This window comes from Chelonoidis abingdonii, chromosome 2 (genome assembly GCF_003597395.2).
Source record: "Chelonoidis abingdonii isolate Lonesome George chromosome 2, CheloAbing_2.0, whole genome shotgun sequence".
Taxonomy (NCBI): Eukaryota; Metazoa; Chordata; order Testudines; family Testudinidae; genus Chelonoidis; species Chelonoidis abingdonii.
Genome location: NC_133770.1, coordinates 166,875,272 through 166,894,978, shown reverse-complemented (window position 1 = coordinate 166,894,978; position 19,707 = coordinate 166,875,272). Strand labels below are relative to the sequence as shown.

At 44.3% G+C, this 19,707-nt stretch overlaps 1 protein-coding gene across 5 annotated transcripts in view; it reads left to right on the top strand.

Moving 5' to 3' along the window:
• The window catches only part of ZMAT4 (zinc finger matrin-type 4), a 193,951-nt gene extending 175,187 nt beyond the window's left edge, over positions 1-18,764 (top strand). For 4 of the 5 annotated variants that reach the window (XR_004372901.1, XR_004372904.1, XR_004372902.1 and 1 more), the window contains 3 exons: positions 14,052-14,238; positions 14,395-14,537; positions 18,686-18,764. Coding sequence is in view for 1 of the 5 variants with exons in the window: in XM_032774570.2 (XP_032630461.1) it covers positions 14,052-14,067 (16 nt within the window). In the remaining 4 variants the exon portion in view is untranslated. Of the gene's footprint in view, positions 1-14,051; positions 14,366-14,394; positions 14,538-18,685 lie in introns of those variants that run through there. The other variant, XM_032774570.2, reaches the window with a different exon arrangement.
• The last annotated feature ends 943 nt before the right edge of the window (positions 18,765-19,707 follow it).

Below are 19,707 nucleotides of genomic sequence, written 5' to 3'. Positions count from 1 at the left end.
TGCAGATGTGTAAGACAGAATAGGGTTGGCATTTTGGATTTACACAAAATAAAAACTTCATTTTTATAATTGGTCTGAAACAGATTTTACTCGCTCATTTGAAGAAATTCTTGGGGCTGTATCCTCTTTCAGATGGGGCTGATGGGGGATGATGCACTAGAAGGGTCTGTTCTAAGATAGACTGTACCAGGCCAGCACAGAATTAGTGATAAGATAAAGGGTTCTCAACAATTACCTTTCCCCCCTAATTCCCCAAGTCCAGCACCAAGCTCATCTGGACCAAATCTGTTCCTGGAATACATCTGGTGCATTGTTTCATGTAGGAGTCTCTTCTATTTATAGCAAGCAGGCAACTGAACTGAAACAAGCATTTCTCTGGGGCTTGGATGAGTGTGCAGTATGGGTATTACAGTAATAAGGGCTAAAAGATTTTAGAAAGTTTAAGCATTATGTAGGTCTGCCCTAACACAGATGATGCCCATGACTATGAAATCAGTGCAGATGGAGGTGTTTTACTTACAAGATCTTTGGCATAAGTGAATAGCACTGGCAAATGTTGTTGTTCTAATCATTTCTCAGCCAGTGAATTTCAGTGATTCAAGACACATCCATTCTTTCAGCAATATACACACTTGTCTATTACAGCATTCTATTCTTGTGATATTTTATAATCTAGGGTTACTCCTGGTTAACTGCTTATGCTAAGGCTTTTGGGGTGGCTTGATTAGTTTAACTAAACTGTTGTCTTACAGGCCTTGAGGCTTGTAGATTCATTGCATTATTGCTTTAACTTATACCTATGTCTTACCTAGCCAATTCCTATTCCTATATGCTGCACCCCTTTAAACATTCCTGTTATCTTTGGTTAGTGATGATACTTTCCCCTTATCATAGAATCATAGAATCAAAAGGTTGGAAGGGACCTCATGAGGTCATCTAGTCCAACCCCCTGCTAAAGGCAGGACCATTTTCCCTAAATAATCCCAGCCAGGGTGCGGTCTGTCTAGCCGGACTTAAATAGCTCTAAAGATGGAGATTCTACCACCTCCCTAGGTAACCCATTCCAATACTTCACCACTCTCCTAGTCAGAAAGTTTTTTCTAATATCCAGCCTCGACTTCCGCAACTGCAACTTCAAACCATTGCTGGCTTGTTCTGTCCTCCGTCACCACTGAGAACAGCCTAGCTCCCTCCTCCTTGGAGCATCCCTTCAAGTAGTTGAAGGTTGCTATCAAATCCCCCCTTAGTCTTCTCTTCTGCAGGCTAAATAAGCCCAGTTCCTTCAGTCTCTCTTCATAAGTCATTGTGCTCCAGTCCTCTAATCATTTTTGTTGCCCTCCGCTGGACTCTCTCCAATTGTTCCACGTCCTTTTTGTAGTGTGGCGCGCACAAAACTGGACACAACTATTCCAGATGCGGCCTCACCAGTGACCCCCGAAATAGAGGGGAATAATCACATCCCTCGATCTGCTGGCAACACTCCTACTAATACAGCCCAGTATGCTATTAGCCTTTTTTTGGCTACAAGAGCACACTGTAGGCTCATGTTCAACTTTCCATCTACCGTAACCCCAAGATCCTTTTCTTCAGCACTGCTACTTAGCCAAACAGTCCCCAGCTGTAGCAGTGCATGGGTTTTTCTGTCCTAAGTGCAGGACTTTGCACTTGTCCTTGTTGAACTTCATGAGGTTTCTTGTGGCCCCACTTCTCCAATTTGTTCTAAGTCTGACCTGAATCCTATCCCTGCCCTCCAGCGTGTCCACCACTCCCCAACTTGGTGTCATCTGCAAATTTACTTAATGTGGCAAGCTATCCATTCATCAAGATCATTAATGAAGACATTGAATAGAAACGGGGCCCTAAGACAGACCCCTGGGGCACACCACTTGTTTACTGGTTGCTATACTAGAGAGTGTGCCATTGATACCTACCCGCTGAGCCCGTTGATTCAATTTCCAGTTTTTACCTTGTGATCCCATGGCTGGACTGGCTTCTGACTCACTCTTGTTTTCCCCTCTAAGTGTTTCAGGATGGATCCTTCAGCACCTGCTCCAGATTTTCCATGGGATTGAAGGTGAGACCTGATTGGTCTTAGTTCCCTGGATTTTCTTTTTCCTTTCTTAAGATAGGTACTTATATTTGCTTTCTTCCCGTCCCTGGGAACCCGTCTCCTGTTCGCCATGAATTTCAAAGCATACTGGTCAACGGCTTCTCAATCACATCAGCTAACTCCCTCAGCACCTCAGGATGCAGTTCGCGGTCCATAGACTTTGTGCACGTCTAAACGTCTTTAAGTATCCCTATATTATACCCTGACCCTCTATCACGTGGGCTGCTCTCCTCCTCCTCCTCTCTGCATTCCCTTTTCAACACAAAGGGTTTGCTAGTGACTCGCTGTATCTAAGGCACCAAAAACGTTATTATGAACTGACACACTTTCCAAAATATTTTTATAAAGGACGACATGCTCTTGGACAGATTGGGCATGGAGATGATCACACGCAAATTACCACAGATTAGGCGTTCTGAAGCACTGTAAGACAGAGCCATATAAAAACAGGAGTGAACCCAACAATAAATTTCTATTACGTACTGAAGCGGTCATTTAGGGTAACAATCAAGCCAACCATCCCCACAATATGCTTAAATAACTCACTGAATAGCAGTCTTTTGAGCAGCTGCTTAGCAGCCCATGTTGTTCAGGGCCAGAAAGCCACCATTTAGGGCAACTAGGCGGGGCCCCTAAGGCGCCTAGTGGCTTTGGGCGCTAAGTTCCCCTAGGCGGATGGAAGTGGAGGTGAGCTGGGGGGGTCGGGAGTGCTGCCTCAGTACGGGGGGCGCATAGGGAACAGCTCCTCGCCCATGCTTACCATCCACTCTGCCCCTCGCTTGAGCATCACAGCCCGCTTCCTCAGTCTCCTCCAACTCAGCGTCGCAAGCCTGGGAGGGGAGAGAATTAAGAGCAGCCGCCAGTGTGCTCAGTTCGGTGAGCTGGGGCGGGCTACGCAGGCAGGGTTCAGCCCGTGGCGGGGGAAGAGAGGGGGAAGTCATCCCTAGGCGGGTTAGCTGTCATGGGCGGGGGGGGGGGAGAGGGGGGAAGTCTCCCCAGGCCCAGGTTAGCTGCCGTCGGGTGGGGGGGTGTCTCCCAGCAGAGTTTAGCTGCCATGATGTGGGAGGAGAGGGGGAAGTCTTCCCAGTGCAGGGTTAGCTGCATGGGGGGGAAGAGAGGGAAGTCTCCCTAGGAGGGTTAGCTGTCATGGCGGGGGGGGTGGAGAGTAGGGGGAAGTCTCCCCCAGGCAATTACTTGCCAATGGGGGGTGGGGGTGTCTCCCTTGGCAGGGTGTATGCCATGCGCGGGAGGGAGAGGGGGAAGTCTTCCTCGGCCAGCGGTTAGCTGCCGTGCGGGCGGGGGAGATGGGGGGGGGAAAAAGTCCCCCTCCCAGGCGGGTCTATTGCCATGGTGGTACGGGAGATGGGGTTACTGTCACGGTGGACACGGGGTAGCTTGCCGTGTGGGGGGGGCTCCCGGGTCGGATGCTAAAATTACATGCTGTAGGGGGGGGGGGCGGGTTCGCTGGGGGGGTGCAAGGTGGAAGTTTCGCCTAGGGCGCGAAACTTCCTTGCACTGGCCCTGCATGTTATTCTGACCTTCCTTCATTTCTCAGTATCAAAGCTGATGGTCCTGGGGCTCGGTCAGCAAAGCTGGGACTCAAAGTCCATCTAACTGACTCTTCATATTTCCCCTCTTTCCCCTCACCCCACCTTTCACTACAGGAGTTTTAAAGTCAGATCTGAATCCTGGATGCCGGACTGCTGAACTTGGTTGACCAAAGATGGGAAGAAGTGGCAGGGGGAAAGAATTGCTGAAATTGACTAGGTTGATATTTCAGCATTTAATAAGAGATGTAGAGGGATGCAGCTAGCATTGTCAGCTCTGATTTTCCATTGGCCAGTGAATATGCAAAGCTACATCTAAGAGCCTCGTTATTCCCCCCAAAAAACCATAAATATTTTAAGTTTTATATATAAAAAAGAAGAAAATACAGATCCACTTGAGATTCTATAATGAACCTCGGGACTGAAGGGATTAGAACCAGATACAGAAGAGGGTTTCTTATATAAGCAGCAAAAATCTGCGACGCTGCAGAATATGTTCACCCCAGTGCTTGTGTAGTCCTCCTGGCAGGTTTGGTGAGAGTTAGACATTCGTGTGCAGGGCTGATGAGTGAGAGCTACTTTTTTAAATTTTACCTTGTGAATCTGTAGTTTAGATACATAGTTCTTGCGTGCATGCATGCCCACAAACACACATGCACATACACAAACATTCTGAAATGAGGCTGGACTCTGGAACATCTGCAGTGGGGGATGAGAACTAAACCTTTAATTAGGGATTTGTAAACAGTGCCAAGGTGATTGAGTCATTGTCTGACTTGCTTTCCAAAAATAAATGTGTTCTTTTTACACCCCCGCACCTGCAAAATGAACAACAAGCAAACAGAATGGTTCATGAAGCAGGAGGCATGGCATGGTGTGTGATTGTGAGTGCCCTGTTGCACTGGATCACAGTCACTGTAAGCAGCCTAGTTTCCATGGGGACCGATGGCAAATGGAAGGCAGGATTTGTGCAGGGCTGCAATAATGTGGGGAAGGGTCACATTAACTGGGAACCATTTGAAGACAGTCACATAGACTCATAGACTTTAAGGTCAGAAGGGACCATTATGATCATCTAGTCTGACCTCCTGCACAACGCAGGCCACAGAATTTCACCCACTCACTCCTGTAACAAGCCTCTAACCTATGTTTGAATTATTGAAGTCCTCAAATCATGGTTTAAAGACCTCAAGGTGCAGAGAACCCTCCAGCAAGTGACCCATGCCCCACGCTGCAGAGGAAGGCGAAGCTTAGCGTACTGTGTTGATTTTACATGGAGAGATCCCTAGATAATTGGCTCATTTTAGCAACGACGCCACCTCCACAGAGCTCGCCAGAAGCAACCCATTGCGCACGCAATGTGCCCCATGCCCTGCTCTCAATCGCTGGAAGACGGAATACGTTACAAATGTCTCCAGTGGCTCGCTCGCCAAGTCTCTACCTGGAGAAAATTCTTTCGACACCCAGGAGATGACGGCTGATCAGCTAAACCCTGAGAGAGCAGAGTGGAACACGATATACTCTTACCAGCCATGGAGGAACAGGAAAGTAATAACTGTAAAGTAATCAAGACATCCTAACGGCCAATCTAACACTATACACATGAGTTCATTCTCGATTAATTTAACATGCGTTACATAGACTATTACTCTAGTGCCTCGCTCTATCACTGTCTGATAGACTGTGCTCAGCATAGTTCCAGGCGACTCCAATTTACAGAAATTGGTCTTGTTTTCTGGGTGTGTTCTACATAGGTATCCTGAAAGTATCAAGTGAAGGACAAGATGCTATGCTCGCTAAGATAACCCCACAGTTAGTTGAATAACTAACTGATATCAGTCAAACCAGTAAAGATATTCTGAGAAGTAGAAATGAGCATCTCGCCATTCCCTACTTATGTCCTCGTAGAAACACATACATTCTGATAGTCTTATAAGATCTGCACAGGTAACAGTAGATTGCATATCATCTCCCGCAATAGTGTCAACTGGAGAGAGAGTATCTCTGCAGGAAATCACTGATCTTAGTGAGGAACTTCTGCTTGCGACGTCTCCGAGAGATAGTTCTCAGGGTGTTTTCGCACTATAGATTAAACAGCATTCAGGGATCGGACGTTTTTAAATATGCACTAGTAGATCCAAGCTATTTAAAGGTGTTTTCAACATGCGCTGCCCCACGATTCATGTGTATTGTACTTCCTGGTTGATCAATAATCACAAAAGGTAGGTGCCATAACCTTCCAATTGTGCTTAATGTTACTACACAGGCCCAATTGACCTTAACATGCAAAGAGTGAAGGATTATTTTTGGTGAAGTTTGCATGTGTGTAGTAAAAACCAGATACTACTGAAAGGCTGTTAATTCTCATCTATTAGCTGTAAGAGCATGATTTCACACACAACGGCAAAACAAGAAACCTGACCTCGACAATCGCGCGAAGAAGATCTTATATCAATCTCAACGGGAGCGAGGAAGCTATCATGTTTTGATTTAAGTGCGATATATGGACTAGTTTCATCTAGTCTGGACAGGATAGTGTATAACCGGGTTTCTATGAGCAATGTCCCTGCTTATCAGTTTTTTATCTCTCTACAGAATAGTGATAATGTAAAACCGCCAGTTATGTCTTTTTATTGTGTTTCTGCATTAACGTACAATGTAGTGATGTCTTGCTGGACATATGTAAGTCGAGTACCATTTGCATGAATAGATTCGAAGGCATGATATTCCTGATTGTTTGAGTAAGAGCGTAAGCCGTAGAAAGTACCGTGTAATATTGATCATCTGTATTAACTTAGAGAGCATCTTTTGTTTTGTGCGTACTTTTACTATGTACATATTGCTGTGTGACTTTTGTCCTTCTATGGATTTATAGTCTTAATGATATTCTAGAGTTGAGACCACTGTTTGGAAGGTGAATATCGTCTCAGGTGTAAATAAACCATGGTGAATGTGGTGGGAGCATAGCAAAAGAGAAGGGGATACGAAGAACTTGCTTACGTCCGTAAGTACTTCACTGCTCATAGTGTCCCCGGGGCTGAGGCAATCATCGTGACGCAACCGACGGAGGCAGCGGACGCAAACCAGCAGTGCCCTGAACGTGTATGTCAATCTTCGCCTCTCTACCTGAGGGATATGCCAGTAGGAGGGGAAAGAAAGAGAGGGGAAGGGAGGAGAAATCAGATTTCTCTGTGTTGTTTGATGGAGTTCGAAGCACAGTGATCTTCTAGGGGGAACCCCAGGGAGGGAAGCCTAGGATGTGCACTAGTGAGGGAAAGAGTTTTACTTTTCCTTGTATTAAGATCCAGGGGATCTGGGTCTTTGGGCGGTCCCGGAAGGTTTGGGGGGCGGGCCAGCCAGAGTGTACCAGGCACTGGAATTCCTGGTTGGTGGCAGCGCTACAGGTTCTAAGCTGGTAATTAAGCTTAGAGGATTCATGCTGGTACCCAGATTTTGGACGCTAAAGTCCAGATTTGGGAATTATACCATGACAGGCACTGCGCTGGGATTCGACTCCTGACTCTGTCAGTGTCCCTGTGTGAGCTGGGGTGAGTTACTCAGGCTGCAGCTCCCTTTGGCTTCAACTGAAGTTATGGCTGAAAAGCATTTATGAAAAATCTGCCCTTTAATCTCCCTGTGCCCTAGACCCCTCATCTGAGGATACGGGGGGGACTGGGTGTCAGGGCCCTGGATTCTGTTCCTGGCTTAGTTACTGACATGCCGCATGACTTTGGGCAAGCTACTGTCCCTCTCTGTGCCTCAGTTTCTCCTCCACCCTTTGTCTATCTTGTCTGTTTAGATTATGAGCACTTTGGGGCAGGGACTGTCACTAGCTGTGTGTGAGTACAGTGCCTAGCACAGGGGAGCCCTGGTCTCAGTGCAGGCCTCATGGCGCAACTGTAATATATTACTACTAATGAGAATCTAGACTTCAGGAAGAAGATTCTGAGATAGAGAAACTGTCCCCTCGTGTGGCTCCGGTTCCGTCATAGCAATGCTGTCTCTCACATTGGTCTCTGCAGCATTTCCCATCTCCCTTTCACTGCCAGACAGACCACAACACACACCCATTTTGTGGTAAAACAGGGCTTTCAAAATCTGTCCCTTGTATTTGTTGTATTCAGATTCCATCCGCTCTGTTGGGCCTCGCGTCAGTCCGATGCAACCAGCAACAACTTGGGTGGAAATCATGTTTCTTTTATTATCTTATTTGTAGCTAATAGACCATTGGGGGCCGGCTCCTCAGCTGTTGTAATTTGTTGTAGCTTCATTGGCTGCTGTGGAGCTGTCCTGATTTATACCTACCTGAGAGTACTGAGAGCTTGAGATGTCTTGGCTGTAGGCGATGAGGGGCAGATACATCAGATTCTTCTCAGCCTCTAGTAGTTAGTGTCTTATGATGCAGCTGATAATGACACCAACTTCCATGAACAGGAACTTTATCTTCCCTCTTTTCAGTTTATTTTCTTTTACCAGCAAATAAACTTCCCTGTTATCTGCTGGTGCTCTCACTTGCTCTCTGTATTTTTATAACCAGTCATTTATCCATTCCCAGGTGCCATTCATGCACCCCACATAATTATAATTCCTTTCTCAAAGGGTTCCGTTATGTTGCAGCCAGGGGTAAGACTGGCAGTTTGTGTAGACACACCTGCACTAGCTACTCCTGGGGGAATTCTGCACCACTGTGCATGCGTACAATTCATGTCCCCCAGAGATTTCTTTGCCTCCCTGCAGAAAAATGACTTTCTGAAGGGGAAGCAAAGGGAAGCCTCAGGAGCGGTCATGTGCCCCTCCCCAGCAACGCGAGCGCATCGTTTTGGCTACCTGGAGCAGCTGGCGGAGAGGTAAATCACTGCAGGGAGAGGTGGGGATGTGGGGCTGGGGATGCCTCAGCTGGTGGCTCCTACCCTGCTCAGCTACTAGTCCCGCTGGGCTGGGAAGGACGGGACTTGCTCTTCTCCTGAAATAGCAGCCTGGGCCATGTCAGACCCCTCCCTGAACCCCTTCCCCAGCTACAGAAAGCTCTGCCCTTCCCACTCCCATTGTTCCTCAGCCATGTGGGGAGGGGTCACTGTATGGGGAGCTGCTCCACTGTCCACCCAATCCCTGCACCCAGAACCCCCCATCAAGCCCACCCACACCAACCCTCACCCCGCTGGGCCTCACCTTCTACAGTTGGACCTCTTTCCCATCCCTCTTCACTCAGACTACCCCCTTGGTGAGCCCCGCAGCACTCCAACCCTCACCCTGATGAGTCCCTGCACCCAAACTCCAACTAGCTACACCTAGACCCCCCTGCTAAACCCTTCACACCTAGACCCCCTGCTGAGCCCAAACCACCTTCACCTGGATCCCCTGCAGAGTCCCATTGCTCCTGCACCTGGAACCCTGCAACAGACCCCTGTGCATCCAGATCCCCACCCACTGAGACCTCCCACTGAGCCACCCAGACCCAAATTGCCCCACACAGAACTCTCCCCCCACACGCTGGGATCCTGCCGGGCTAAGCCTGCCTGCCTGCCCGTGCTTGGTGCGGCTGGCATGGAGGGGCAGGGCCCTGGGGCATTTCTAGGGCAGGTCCTGCCCTTGTGCTATATCGGGGTGAGTGCAGCCTCACCACCAAGTCCATGTCCCGTTCAGCCAGTGGCCTGTGCTCCCCATTGCCATGCTGGAGCCTCCACATTTATTATTGATAAATAGATCTTTGCAGAATTTTAAAATACTGTGCACAGAATTTTTAATTTTTTGCTGCAGAATTCCCTCAGGAGTAACTAGTTGTGCTCTAGCTAGCTTGCTAAAATTAGGAATGAGGATGTCTTGGTGCAGGCTTCAGTGCTGGCGGCACAAGTGAGTATGTGCCCTGGGGAGTCTGTGGGACTTGTGCAGCTACCACTGAAGGCCAAGCCATGGCATCCTCATTTCTACTGTTAGCAAGCTAGCAAGAGTACAGCTGGCACAGGTCGGTCTACATGAACTGCCATTCACACCCCCGGCTGTAGTGTAGACATACCCAAAACCAGGGCTTCAGAGGAGGAAATCTAATAAGAGAAGATGGGCCCAATCCTGTAGTTGTTACTAAAGTAAAGTTCCCATTGAGCCAATGGGAGATTGTTCCTGAATGAGGAGCGCAGGATGGTGCCCAAATGAACAACTGGAGATTGACAAGTTGCCATGTCATCCTGGACAAGAGTGTTCTGAAGATCATGAACACATGACAGATCGTTACCCATGGCTGTTCACTTAATCATTGTGCATCTTCTTGCGAAAGCCCAGGGGATTTATTGCCCACTGAGAAGCAAATGACATGCTTGATGGCTGTAGGTTTTATTTAGACTGTGAATGCAGATGTCTAATTGGAGTTGGGTATTTATTAACATAAGCTGCTTTGCCATTCAGAAATCTGAGCTAATCAAAATATTGTAAATGTCACTCTTCACCATGATTGCATTTCCATATTTTTTTTTATTCTGTTTAAGAAAGTGTAAACAAATACTTACAGCCTGATGGGGTGGAAACATGTGCCTAACTCTAGGATCTAACATAGGCCATGTGTACTTAGAAGGCGCTGAGACAATAATGCGTAGCAATAGCTCCCCATTTCCTCTGTTCCTGTGTTATCTGGGCTTTATAGTTGTAGTTTCCAGGCATTAGCTGCAGGCACAAAGACATGGGATGCCTGTCTGTCCATTTCATCCGACACTGCGGGATGCTGTGCAATTGGATAGATACCTGATGCCACAATAATCAGGGCATTCATCTTGGCAAAAAGGGGACAGACTCTTTGCTTTCTGTCTGTCTGCACTTGTATGCTTCTAATCACAGTCGTATCTGAACATCACAGAATTATCTTCTCCTCAGTCTAGTGTTCAAGCACTGTCTTGTTGCTTCCCTCCTTACCCGGACATAGAAGTAGAATTCCCCCTGACCAGCACCAGCACCACCAACCCCATTTTCTATCCTTTGGGCAGGGGATGCGTTGCAAGACAGGTTCTTGGCATGCCTCTATACCATGCTATTATTACATTCCATTTGTATTATGAAGGCATCTAGAGGCACTGATTAGGGTCCCATTGCACAGACAAGGGTTGCAGCGACAGCTCCTACCCTAAAGAATCTTGTATTCCAAGACACAAGAGATGGGGAAAAGCAGTAAATGGATGAGGGGCATTCCAATCCGAGTTCCCATATGTTGGCTGCCATGCAAAAGTGTATTTTTTACTCCCCCTGCAATTGTGCAGTTTCACATTTGTAAGTTGCTGTGGAAAAAAATAAGCTTGTCACCAATTGAGCCTTTGCACATTTTGAGATGCCATTGTTTTTCCAGTCTTTCCTGAGGGAGGCCATTGCTGAGCAAGACATTCTTGTCATCTTTTGATTTCTTTGGAACAGCCTCCTTGATTGGATACGTATGATCCCAAATAATTGAATTCATCTACTCCCTCTACAGCTTGACTGTTAATCATGATGTCTGCTTGCATCCTATTAATCATGTCAGTGTACATGCATTTCATTTTCACCTCATTCAAGTACAGACCATATTCCTTACTACAGGTTTTACAAACTCCAACATTTGTATCGGTACTTGTAGCAAGGAGCATCATGTCATCGGAGTCTGTGAGGTCGGTTAAGACATATTCACCAATGGAAATCGCAGCTCTTTCCACTCTGTCAAAAGCTTCCAGGTCTTGTCATATAATAAATTCTGAGTACGTGCTGAAAAGGCTTGGAGACAGAATACACCCATGTTGCACGTCCTGCTCACTGGTAAACCACTTGCTGTTGCCTGCTCCATGATATCAGTACTGAGGTCACTAATTTCTTTTAACAATTCTACTGGTATGTTATTTACCGCTGGTGCTTTCCCAGGCTTTGTTTTCATAATAGTACGCACCAGTTCTACTCATAGGATTGATGACTCTGGCTCTATGTGCTTCTTTCTGTCGTCCTGTATTGTAAGTGGCTGTGATGAGGCATACAGATTGGCACAGTAATCTGTCCAAGCATGGTTAGTATCATCACTTTCAGTGAGGACTCTGCCATCATGATCTTGTATTATGCTTGATTATAGGTGAAACTTTCTGATAACAAGTCTGACCATTATGAACATACTGACCTTTTGTAGTACTCTTTTTGTGACTCTCAAGTTCCTCACACTTTATCCTAATGTATTCATTCTTGTCTGGTCTAGCCTGCTTTCAGATCTGCCTTTTCAGTTCTTTGTACTCTTTCCTAGGTGCTTCAGTCTTCAAGTCACTCTGTCATTCTGCATCGTTTTTTGCCTGTCCAAACACTTTTTCTGTTAACCATAGTGTGGTCCAATGCTGACATTTTGGAACATGTGATTGGGCAAATTTGAGCATGACAGTTGTCATTTCATTCCAAATTTCATTCAGATTGTTCTCTTCTTTCACCTGTGATAATGCCTCAAACCCATCCCATGTTAGCCTCAAACTTAAAATTAAAACTTAAAAAGATAAGATGTTTGGCAGGTCCACTGCATGTGGTCTTGTCCAGAATCAGCAAAGTAAGTGGCAGATTGACTTTAAATTGGCACTCCTGGTTTTCCAAGTCCTACAAGCTCCTGGCACTGGCTTCATCTGAATCCTACTCCTTGAACCTCACATTGACTGCCCTTACAAATTACCACCATCTTGGGAGCTCACCATTGCTCTCAAGCTGGCAGGCAATAGTATATTCGCTTTGTTACGATGTGGAACTCCATCCCCATCACAGAAACCTTCTCATATCATCCCTCAGCACTTTCAAAAAGCACCATAAACCTTTAGGGTTTTTTTCTGCCCCATAAATGCATTTTTGCAAACAACTTCTAAATTCGACCCCATCATTTTGGTTTTATGTGGTTGCATTTTAGAGGGGTGATATTTTGTTATGCTGCATTTGTTTTTATTCTGTTCTACAAGTAACTTCCATCCTAAGAAAGCTATAGAATAAATTACATTTATCCTTCAGGAATGATCTCTCTCTCTCTAAGGCTAGATTTCCATTACATTTCAGGAGATATCTTTAAATACCTGAGCTATACAGCACATCTGTCTCAAATTAAAAATGTTTTTTTTATCTTGATGACTGCAACATCTGTTAATATCAATGAAATTCTCCATGTGTTTTTGGTCTTGTGCAGGATACTGACTAAAATACAGAGAAGTTTAGAGCAATAACAACTATAGCAGATGAACAATTATAAAAGTAGATGGGATTCAAAAGGCATTTTAATTTGTCATTATTTTGCTTCCTCCAGAGATGATCTGAATAATTACACTGCCTATAAAAAGAGAATGTGTAATATTTCCCCTCAATGTTAAATTCTCTCCATTCCCTTTTAATATAAGTGAAAATAAAGATGTCTCTGATATCCTCTGATGCTTTGATCATGATATGAAAACCGCTGACTGGCTTGTGCAATTTGTGTTTTTGTTTGTTTTCTTGGTGTTTGGTGTATGGAGAAATTACTTCGAATTTAAAAAGCAAATATTAGCCCATCTCACAAATTATAAGTATTAGATCATATTATTTTACTGCCTGGAATTGTTCTCAGTTGTCAAAAATATATTGCCTAGTGTGCAAAAAACTCTAGGTTTATACTGAGGACTTAAAGGAAGGTGACTGTTTAACCCGATGGTACAGTGAAATACGTATGTAAAAAGAAGGGTGGTGCTGCCATGAAGACACTGGTCTGGGTTGTGGGTTCAGCTCCAGACTCTGAAACAGACTTTCTCCATGACTATGAGGAAAGATCCTAATTGCTCTATGCCTGAATTCCCTATCCGTAATATGAGGATGCTAATATTTCTTTACTTCCCGGAAGTGTTTGTGAGGATAAAGCTGCTTGTGAGGTGCTCAGATACTACAGTAATAGTTTGATAGATAGGTTCAGAGATATTACGGCCAAAAGAAACCATTGTGATCGTCTACTCTGACTTGCTGCATAACACGGGTCATAGGACTTCTCTGAATTAATTTCTGCTACAAGTCAATAGCTGTGGATGAATTAGAGCATCTCTCTTAGGAAAACATCCAATCTTGATGTAAAAGTGTCCTGTGATGAAGAATCCACCACAAACCTGTGGTAAGTTGTTTTAACGGTTAATCACCCTCACTGTTAAAAATGTGTGCCTTATTTCTACTCCAAATTTATCTAGCTTCAACTTCTAGACGCTGAATCTTGTTATGCCTCTGTCTCCTAGGAACAATTACAAGTTGATATATAATTGAATAAGCAGTCAAGTACATAGGATGTACTCAAGGTTACACGGGTAAATGATGGAAACAGGTCCACAGAGAGACGCTTATACAGCAGCAGCAAACAAGCAAAAACAAAAACTCGGAGAAACAAGAAAGAAACTTATCTCTGCTTCCTTTTTGTGTTACAGCCTGAAGAATCAATAGTGATTCAAAAGAAGGAAAAACATCAAGATTTTTTCTGCAAAGAAGAGTCTATTAACCAATAGAAAGGATGCTTTCATGGACAATGAACATTTCCTGTGTGGATTCATTAATTAACGTATAACTAAATCTTCACTTTGGACAAATACATGGATTTTCTTTTTTAATTTTGTGGTGAGTTAAAATATTTGGTTGGATTTTTTTTTTACCCTTTCGAGATAATATATTCAGCACACAGTCTAACATATGATAAATATCCTTTAAGAAACATCACTCATCCTCAAAGACAGTGGAAATAAAATATTTTATTTTTTCCATATTTATTCTTAGATTTCTTCTGAGAATATAAAATTGCTCTATTAAATTATCCATGATTGTGATGTAATCAGTCTTCAACCAGAAATAAACATGATTTCTTCACCTTCTTCGGCATGATTTGTGTCAACATATAAAGAAAAAAAATGAATCACAGGGTATGTATAATGGCTGAATCTTTTCCTTTCCTCTTTGTCTTCAGAAAAAATACATATGGTTCACTGAACAATGAAAGCTAAAATTAAAGAATAAAATCCTTTTCCTGCCATTGAAGTTTGATTCCTAGAAGCTAGATGGACGCTACCCCCACTATCGACTTTGCTGAATGCTAACCTACAAAATACATTAGTCTATCCACATGATGTTCCTAGGAAGCAAATTGCCTGTTTGGAATGTTTCAAGGCAGTGGAAGGAACAACAACACCTATGCCATACTAGTGGCACAATGTGATTAGGTGAATTGATGTTTCCTCTATAAAATAGATATTTTGCCCAGTGCACCAGGTGTTTTTCTAGAAAGTAAATGACAACAGAGGGGAAATTGTGAAAATAAAGGAAAAGGAACCCAGCTCACAGGTGAGGTTCACGATGTGAAAGCTGGATTCCCTTATGCTCCCTTGACACCTACTTAATCCCACCTACTGAAGTATGAAGGACTCTGTTAATGTGGTACATGTACTGAGGAGTGGGAAGCAGGCGTAAGAAGGTGAGGGGTGGGAAGGACAGACAGGTGTAAATTAGGTCAACTAAGACTCCCTCTGGACTCCGTTAGACTTACTGAATTTAACCCCAGTGCCTGACGTGTCTTTGAGACAGTTACGTATTCACATTGCACTGGGGAACTTGACACCATGGCACAAGTCCTGGTCCCTTCCCCATGCATAGAGAGGCCTAGTGCCAAGTGGGAGTGAGGGCAGGGGCATTGGGATCACTCCTATGCAGCTCATCCAGCGCCTGTCTGTGCAGCCCACTGCGGTGAGGGGGGGCATGCTGCTATTCAGGCACCGATTCAGCTGCACTGAGCATGTGCTTGTGCCCCATGGAAGGTATACACTTGCAGTTAAGCACAGGCTGGGCCGCGCAGAGAGAGACTTAAGCACGACTTAAATGTTTTGCTAAATTGGGGCCTACGCTCTTGGGACACAATCAATTCCGTGGAGAGTCTCCACTGCTGCTTATTAAAATCAGGCGGGGAGAGCACCTTACCCTCATTTCTCCATGTTTCTGCCCAGCACCCAACCCAGATACTAGCAATGGCTCTTAGGCAAAGGATTTGGGCCTAAATAGTTATCCTATATCACACAATCCACTGTTCATAGCAATGATTGAAAGCAAATGAGTTCAACAGGATAATACCTGTTGAGGAGTTCTGGAGCATCTATTTTTAAACCCTTCAAGCTGGTCCTTTGGTGTTCTGGGGTGGTATCCCTTCAAACTGTGTGCAATATTCATTCATGGGTCCCATTGGCAGAGTGTGCATGCTGAACTGGTGTCACTTACAGGGAGCGAACAGGGTTTGGAGGGAGGAGGGCTCAGCTCAGGAAAAGATCTGAATTTCCAAGATAAAAGCCATTTATCCGGGTGCCACTTTGTAGACATTGATTATTCATCCACAGGGAAAGAGTTTATTGTTCACGGACTTGGTAGTAGATTGATAACAAAAATAACTGGAGCCACTGGCAAGCCATATCCTGCAGTATTGTTAATTTTTCTGCGGCAAAGTCATGCAGCCAGCGGAGGGAGCCCAAGTTAATTAGCAAACCCATCTTTAGGAACTGGACTAAATGTTATCAAGTAAGTTCCAAGATGTAGAGACAATGCAGAACAAATGTGGGTTTGTATGAGCTATAAAATGCATCTGCATTTAAAAGGTTCTGGGGACTTTGGGATCCTATGAATTCCAACGTAAAGATAAACCTTCTCTGTAGAGGAATGATCCTGATTGTTTTATGCATGTGCAATAGTGTGATTCTCCTTGAGCTGCTTCTGTCCTTGCTTTCTGCTGCCTCCTGAATAATAGGCTTTGACATTTCCTTTCTGTGTACACTCAACTGGAGGCTGCTTCACACCTTCGAAGTGAACAGTGATTCATCAGTTCCTTTACCAGGAGAAGTCACAGCAAGGTGCAAATGGACACTGCAAGGACACTGGCCTGCAGCTACTGGAAATTAGCTGGACACAGGATCAGGGATACTTTTAATTGAATCCACAGGCCACCACAATGCCCTGCATATTTGTGTGTATGATAGAGAAGCAAACAAATCACGTACAGGTCATTAATCTCTGTCCACCTGTCTACAACTTAATAAAACAAACAAATAAGGTATTGCTCCTGGCACTTAGGTGCTAGGCAGCATGGTGTTCTTGTCAAGCATTTTACATTTAAATTTGGGTAATTATCTGGAAAACTGCAGTTCAGAGGCTAACCTCATTTATTTTTTTATAAATAGCACTGAAGTGCTAGTGTTAATTTTATTTATTCGTTATGTGATAGTGAATTTATCAACAAAAAACCCAGCAATGGATGCATTAGGTGCTGCTCACCACCTCTGATTTATACCTCTCTCAAGGGGAAGGTAGTACACAGTGTTTTTTACAGTGGCTGAGGCGTTGGATAATGGATACGTGAGATCGAGTCAGTTTCATTGTAAACCATGTACTAAAACCTTCTTCTTGACAAATGTGAGACTCAGGCTGAACAATCGGTCATTATTAAATTATGAGGCGATAGTAAGTAGTAAATCTACTAGATGCTACTGTCCGGCTTTGACCTTGTAAGACAAGAAATGAATGTCTTCTTGTCTTACAAGGTCAAGCAGGTGCTTATACCTCCAGGATTCCATCTCTAGAGGCAATCCTATTCCCAAATCTAGATCACAATGGTCCCTTCTGGCCTTGGAATCTATTAATCTAGTTTGTGGGCTGAAGTAAGGCATGGATTTCAGGGGCATGGGTCCTATGGCTCCAGCTGAGCTACAAAGGGAAAGAAATAGGTCTTAATCTACTGCTAACTTAGACTTTTTGTGATTAGGAAGGTGGTTTAGCTTCTGCTTTCTCTTTGGAGTCTTAGATCTAACCACAGCCAAGCACAGGGCACATAGTGACTTCTGTTGCAGCTTCTCCTTCACGTGCTTCAAAAAAGTGATTATACGGGGAAGGAGCTCTTTAGGTTTATCTCTTGCCAGTAATATTTTATTGTACCTCTGGCTTTTGGATTCTCTCAGCCAGAATTGCAAACACCCCACCATATTGCCACCTGCTTTGCCCTTATGATGAGAACAAGCAAATGTGTACCAGTGGAATTTTTTTCTTTCTCTTGCAAAAAAAATTATAAGTCAAAACTCACCAGTTTCATTTTTACATGAGCATTTTTTTCAATACTGTGGGAGAGAAGTGAGGTGATTAACTCCTAAATTAGGATTAAGATCAATAATAGATGCTGCTCTGTGGAATCCTGCAGAGTTTCTCCTGCCAGCAATGAAGACTAAATGGACCCCTTCCTGGCTAAGAAGTCAGGCTGCTATCTGAATTATAAAATTCTTTGGCATAACTCAAATGAAATCTGGTGGCAAAATGCTTTATTTAAAGGAAAAGCTCCAATATTTTTTGAGGGGATTTACCACTATTTTTACTTAGCATTTAAACAGATTTATTAAGGTTCCTTCAATTAATATTTGGACTAACTGGCTTGACAAATAGAGAAAAAGAGTCAGGAGTGGCTATATTCGTGTCTCAGTAAATAAAAATAGAAATCGAAAGGTCAGGGGGACCATCCCCTTCAAATCACAGACTTTTTAGCTGAGATAGTCAAAGTTGACTAGGGGATTTAGACACAATTCACTTTAAAATTTAGTAAGTTGTCTCTAAATGCCTTTCTCCAGTTTGAAAATCTCATCCTTTACAAATGGCCTGTATTTAGTTTTGTTAAAAGCTAATAAAGGAGAGTGAGAGAAATACATGATCTTGCTTGTTTATAATTAGCACAAATGCTTTTAAAAAGTCCTCTCTTCTCCTGGAGCGAGGTGAGTAAAATCAAAGACTGACTGCAAGAGAGAGCACAATAGCTTTGCTCAAATAACTCTTGATTGCAGCTGGGCACAAACATTTCCATCATCACACCGCTCATACACAGCTGTCGTTACCTATGCAGAGGGGGTATTCAGTTCTTTGCCTGAAATGCATGCACTGTTTGATAGCTGCAAAGTGTATACTGCCTATGAAATGGACAGATGAAATAAGTTACAAGTACTTCTTAACTGCAGTCTTTCTGGAACTGATTTTTCTTTCATCACTTTGTTTATATTAGATGGGGAAATGTCTGGTGGAGGAAAATATGATTTAACAGCAAGTAGATCTTAGATGAATCTCTCTCCTGGGTGTTCAGGTAGGAGTAATAATTGGGAAAGTCTCAGTGTACTAACACAGTGCTCCACCTTGTGTGAAAACCTCAACATCTAAGTCACAAACAAGCCTCATTCCCTCATATCATAGAAGGAAGGAGTTGCTAGCACACTGTGTTGTCATGAAGAAGTCGATCTCTTCACTGCTGTGACCTCTTTACTAACTGATGCTGCTATCGCTTTACATGTTTTAAATAGGATTTCCTAGGCAACTGTAGTGATGGGCTAGGTATGTACATGTCGGTAAAAGTTAAATGGTATGTGACGCACAGGTTGTTATTAGTTCAGTAGCAGTAGTACTTAGACTCCAATGGAAGTTGGGACTACCCTGTGCTAGGCACTGTTTGTCCACGCAGAGACAGTCCTTGCCCCACAGCATTTATCACCACGACAGCCAAAGGAAGTTTTAGCCTTTCCCACATATACATGCCTGAATTGCACATGGGGATAAAAATTTACACATGCCTCTCAACGTGGAGTAGTCTGACCAATGGGCCAAAACCCATCACTTGCAGCAACCAGTGCCTCCAACTGGTGTCTAATTCCCTCTTCCTGAGCAAGGTAATCTAAAAAGTAGCTGAGAACCACCCTCACATTTGCTGTTGTGAAGGCCCCTTCCTGTTGTTGTGAAAGCTAGCTATGGCACAGAGATGTTATTGCCTGTGTCAGTGGTCAGTCTCCTCTCCATCCCTCAGAGATGCCCCACAGACCCATCAGGGCCCAGAGAATGGCCCTGAACTAGCCCAGGCCAGTTTCTGGGAGCTGTGGAACTCCACATGGCAGATCACTGCATATGGCAGGGCAGATGCCATATTTGGGGTCAGGAAGAAATTTGCCTCCAGGTCAAATTGGCAGAAGTCCTGGAAGTTTTTTGCATTCCTCTGCAGCATGGGGCACAGGTCATTTGCTGGAGGATTCTCTGCAGCTT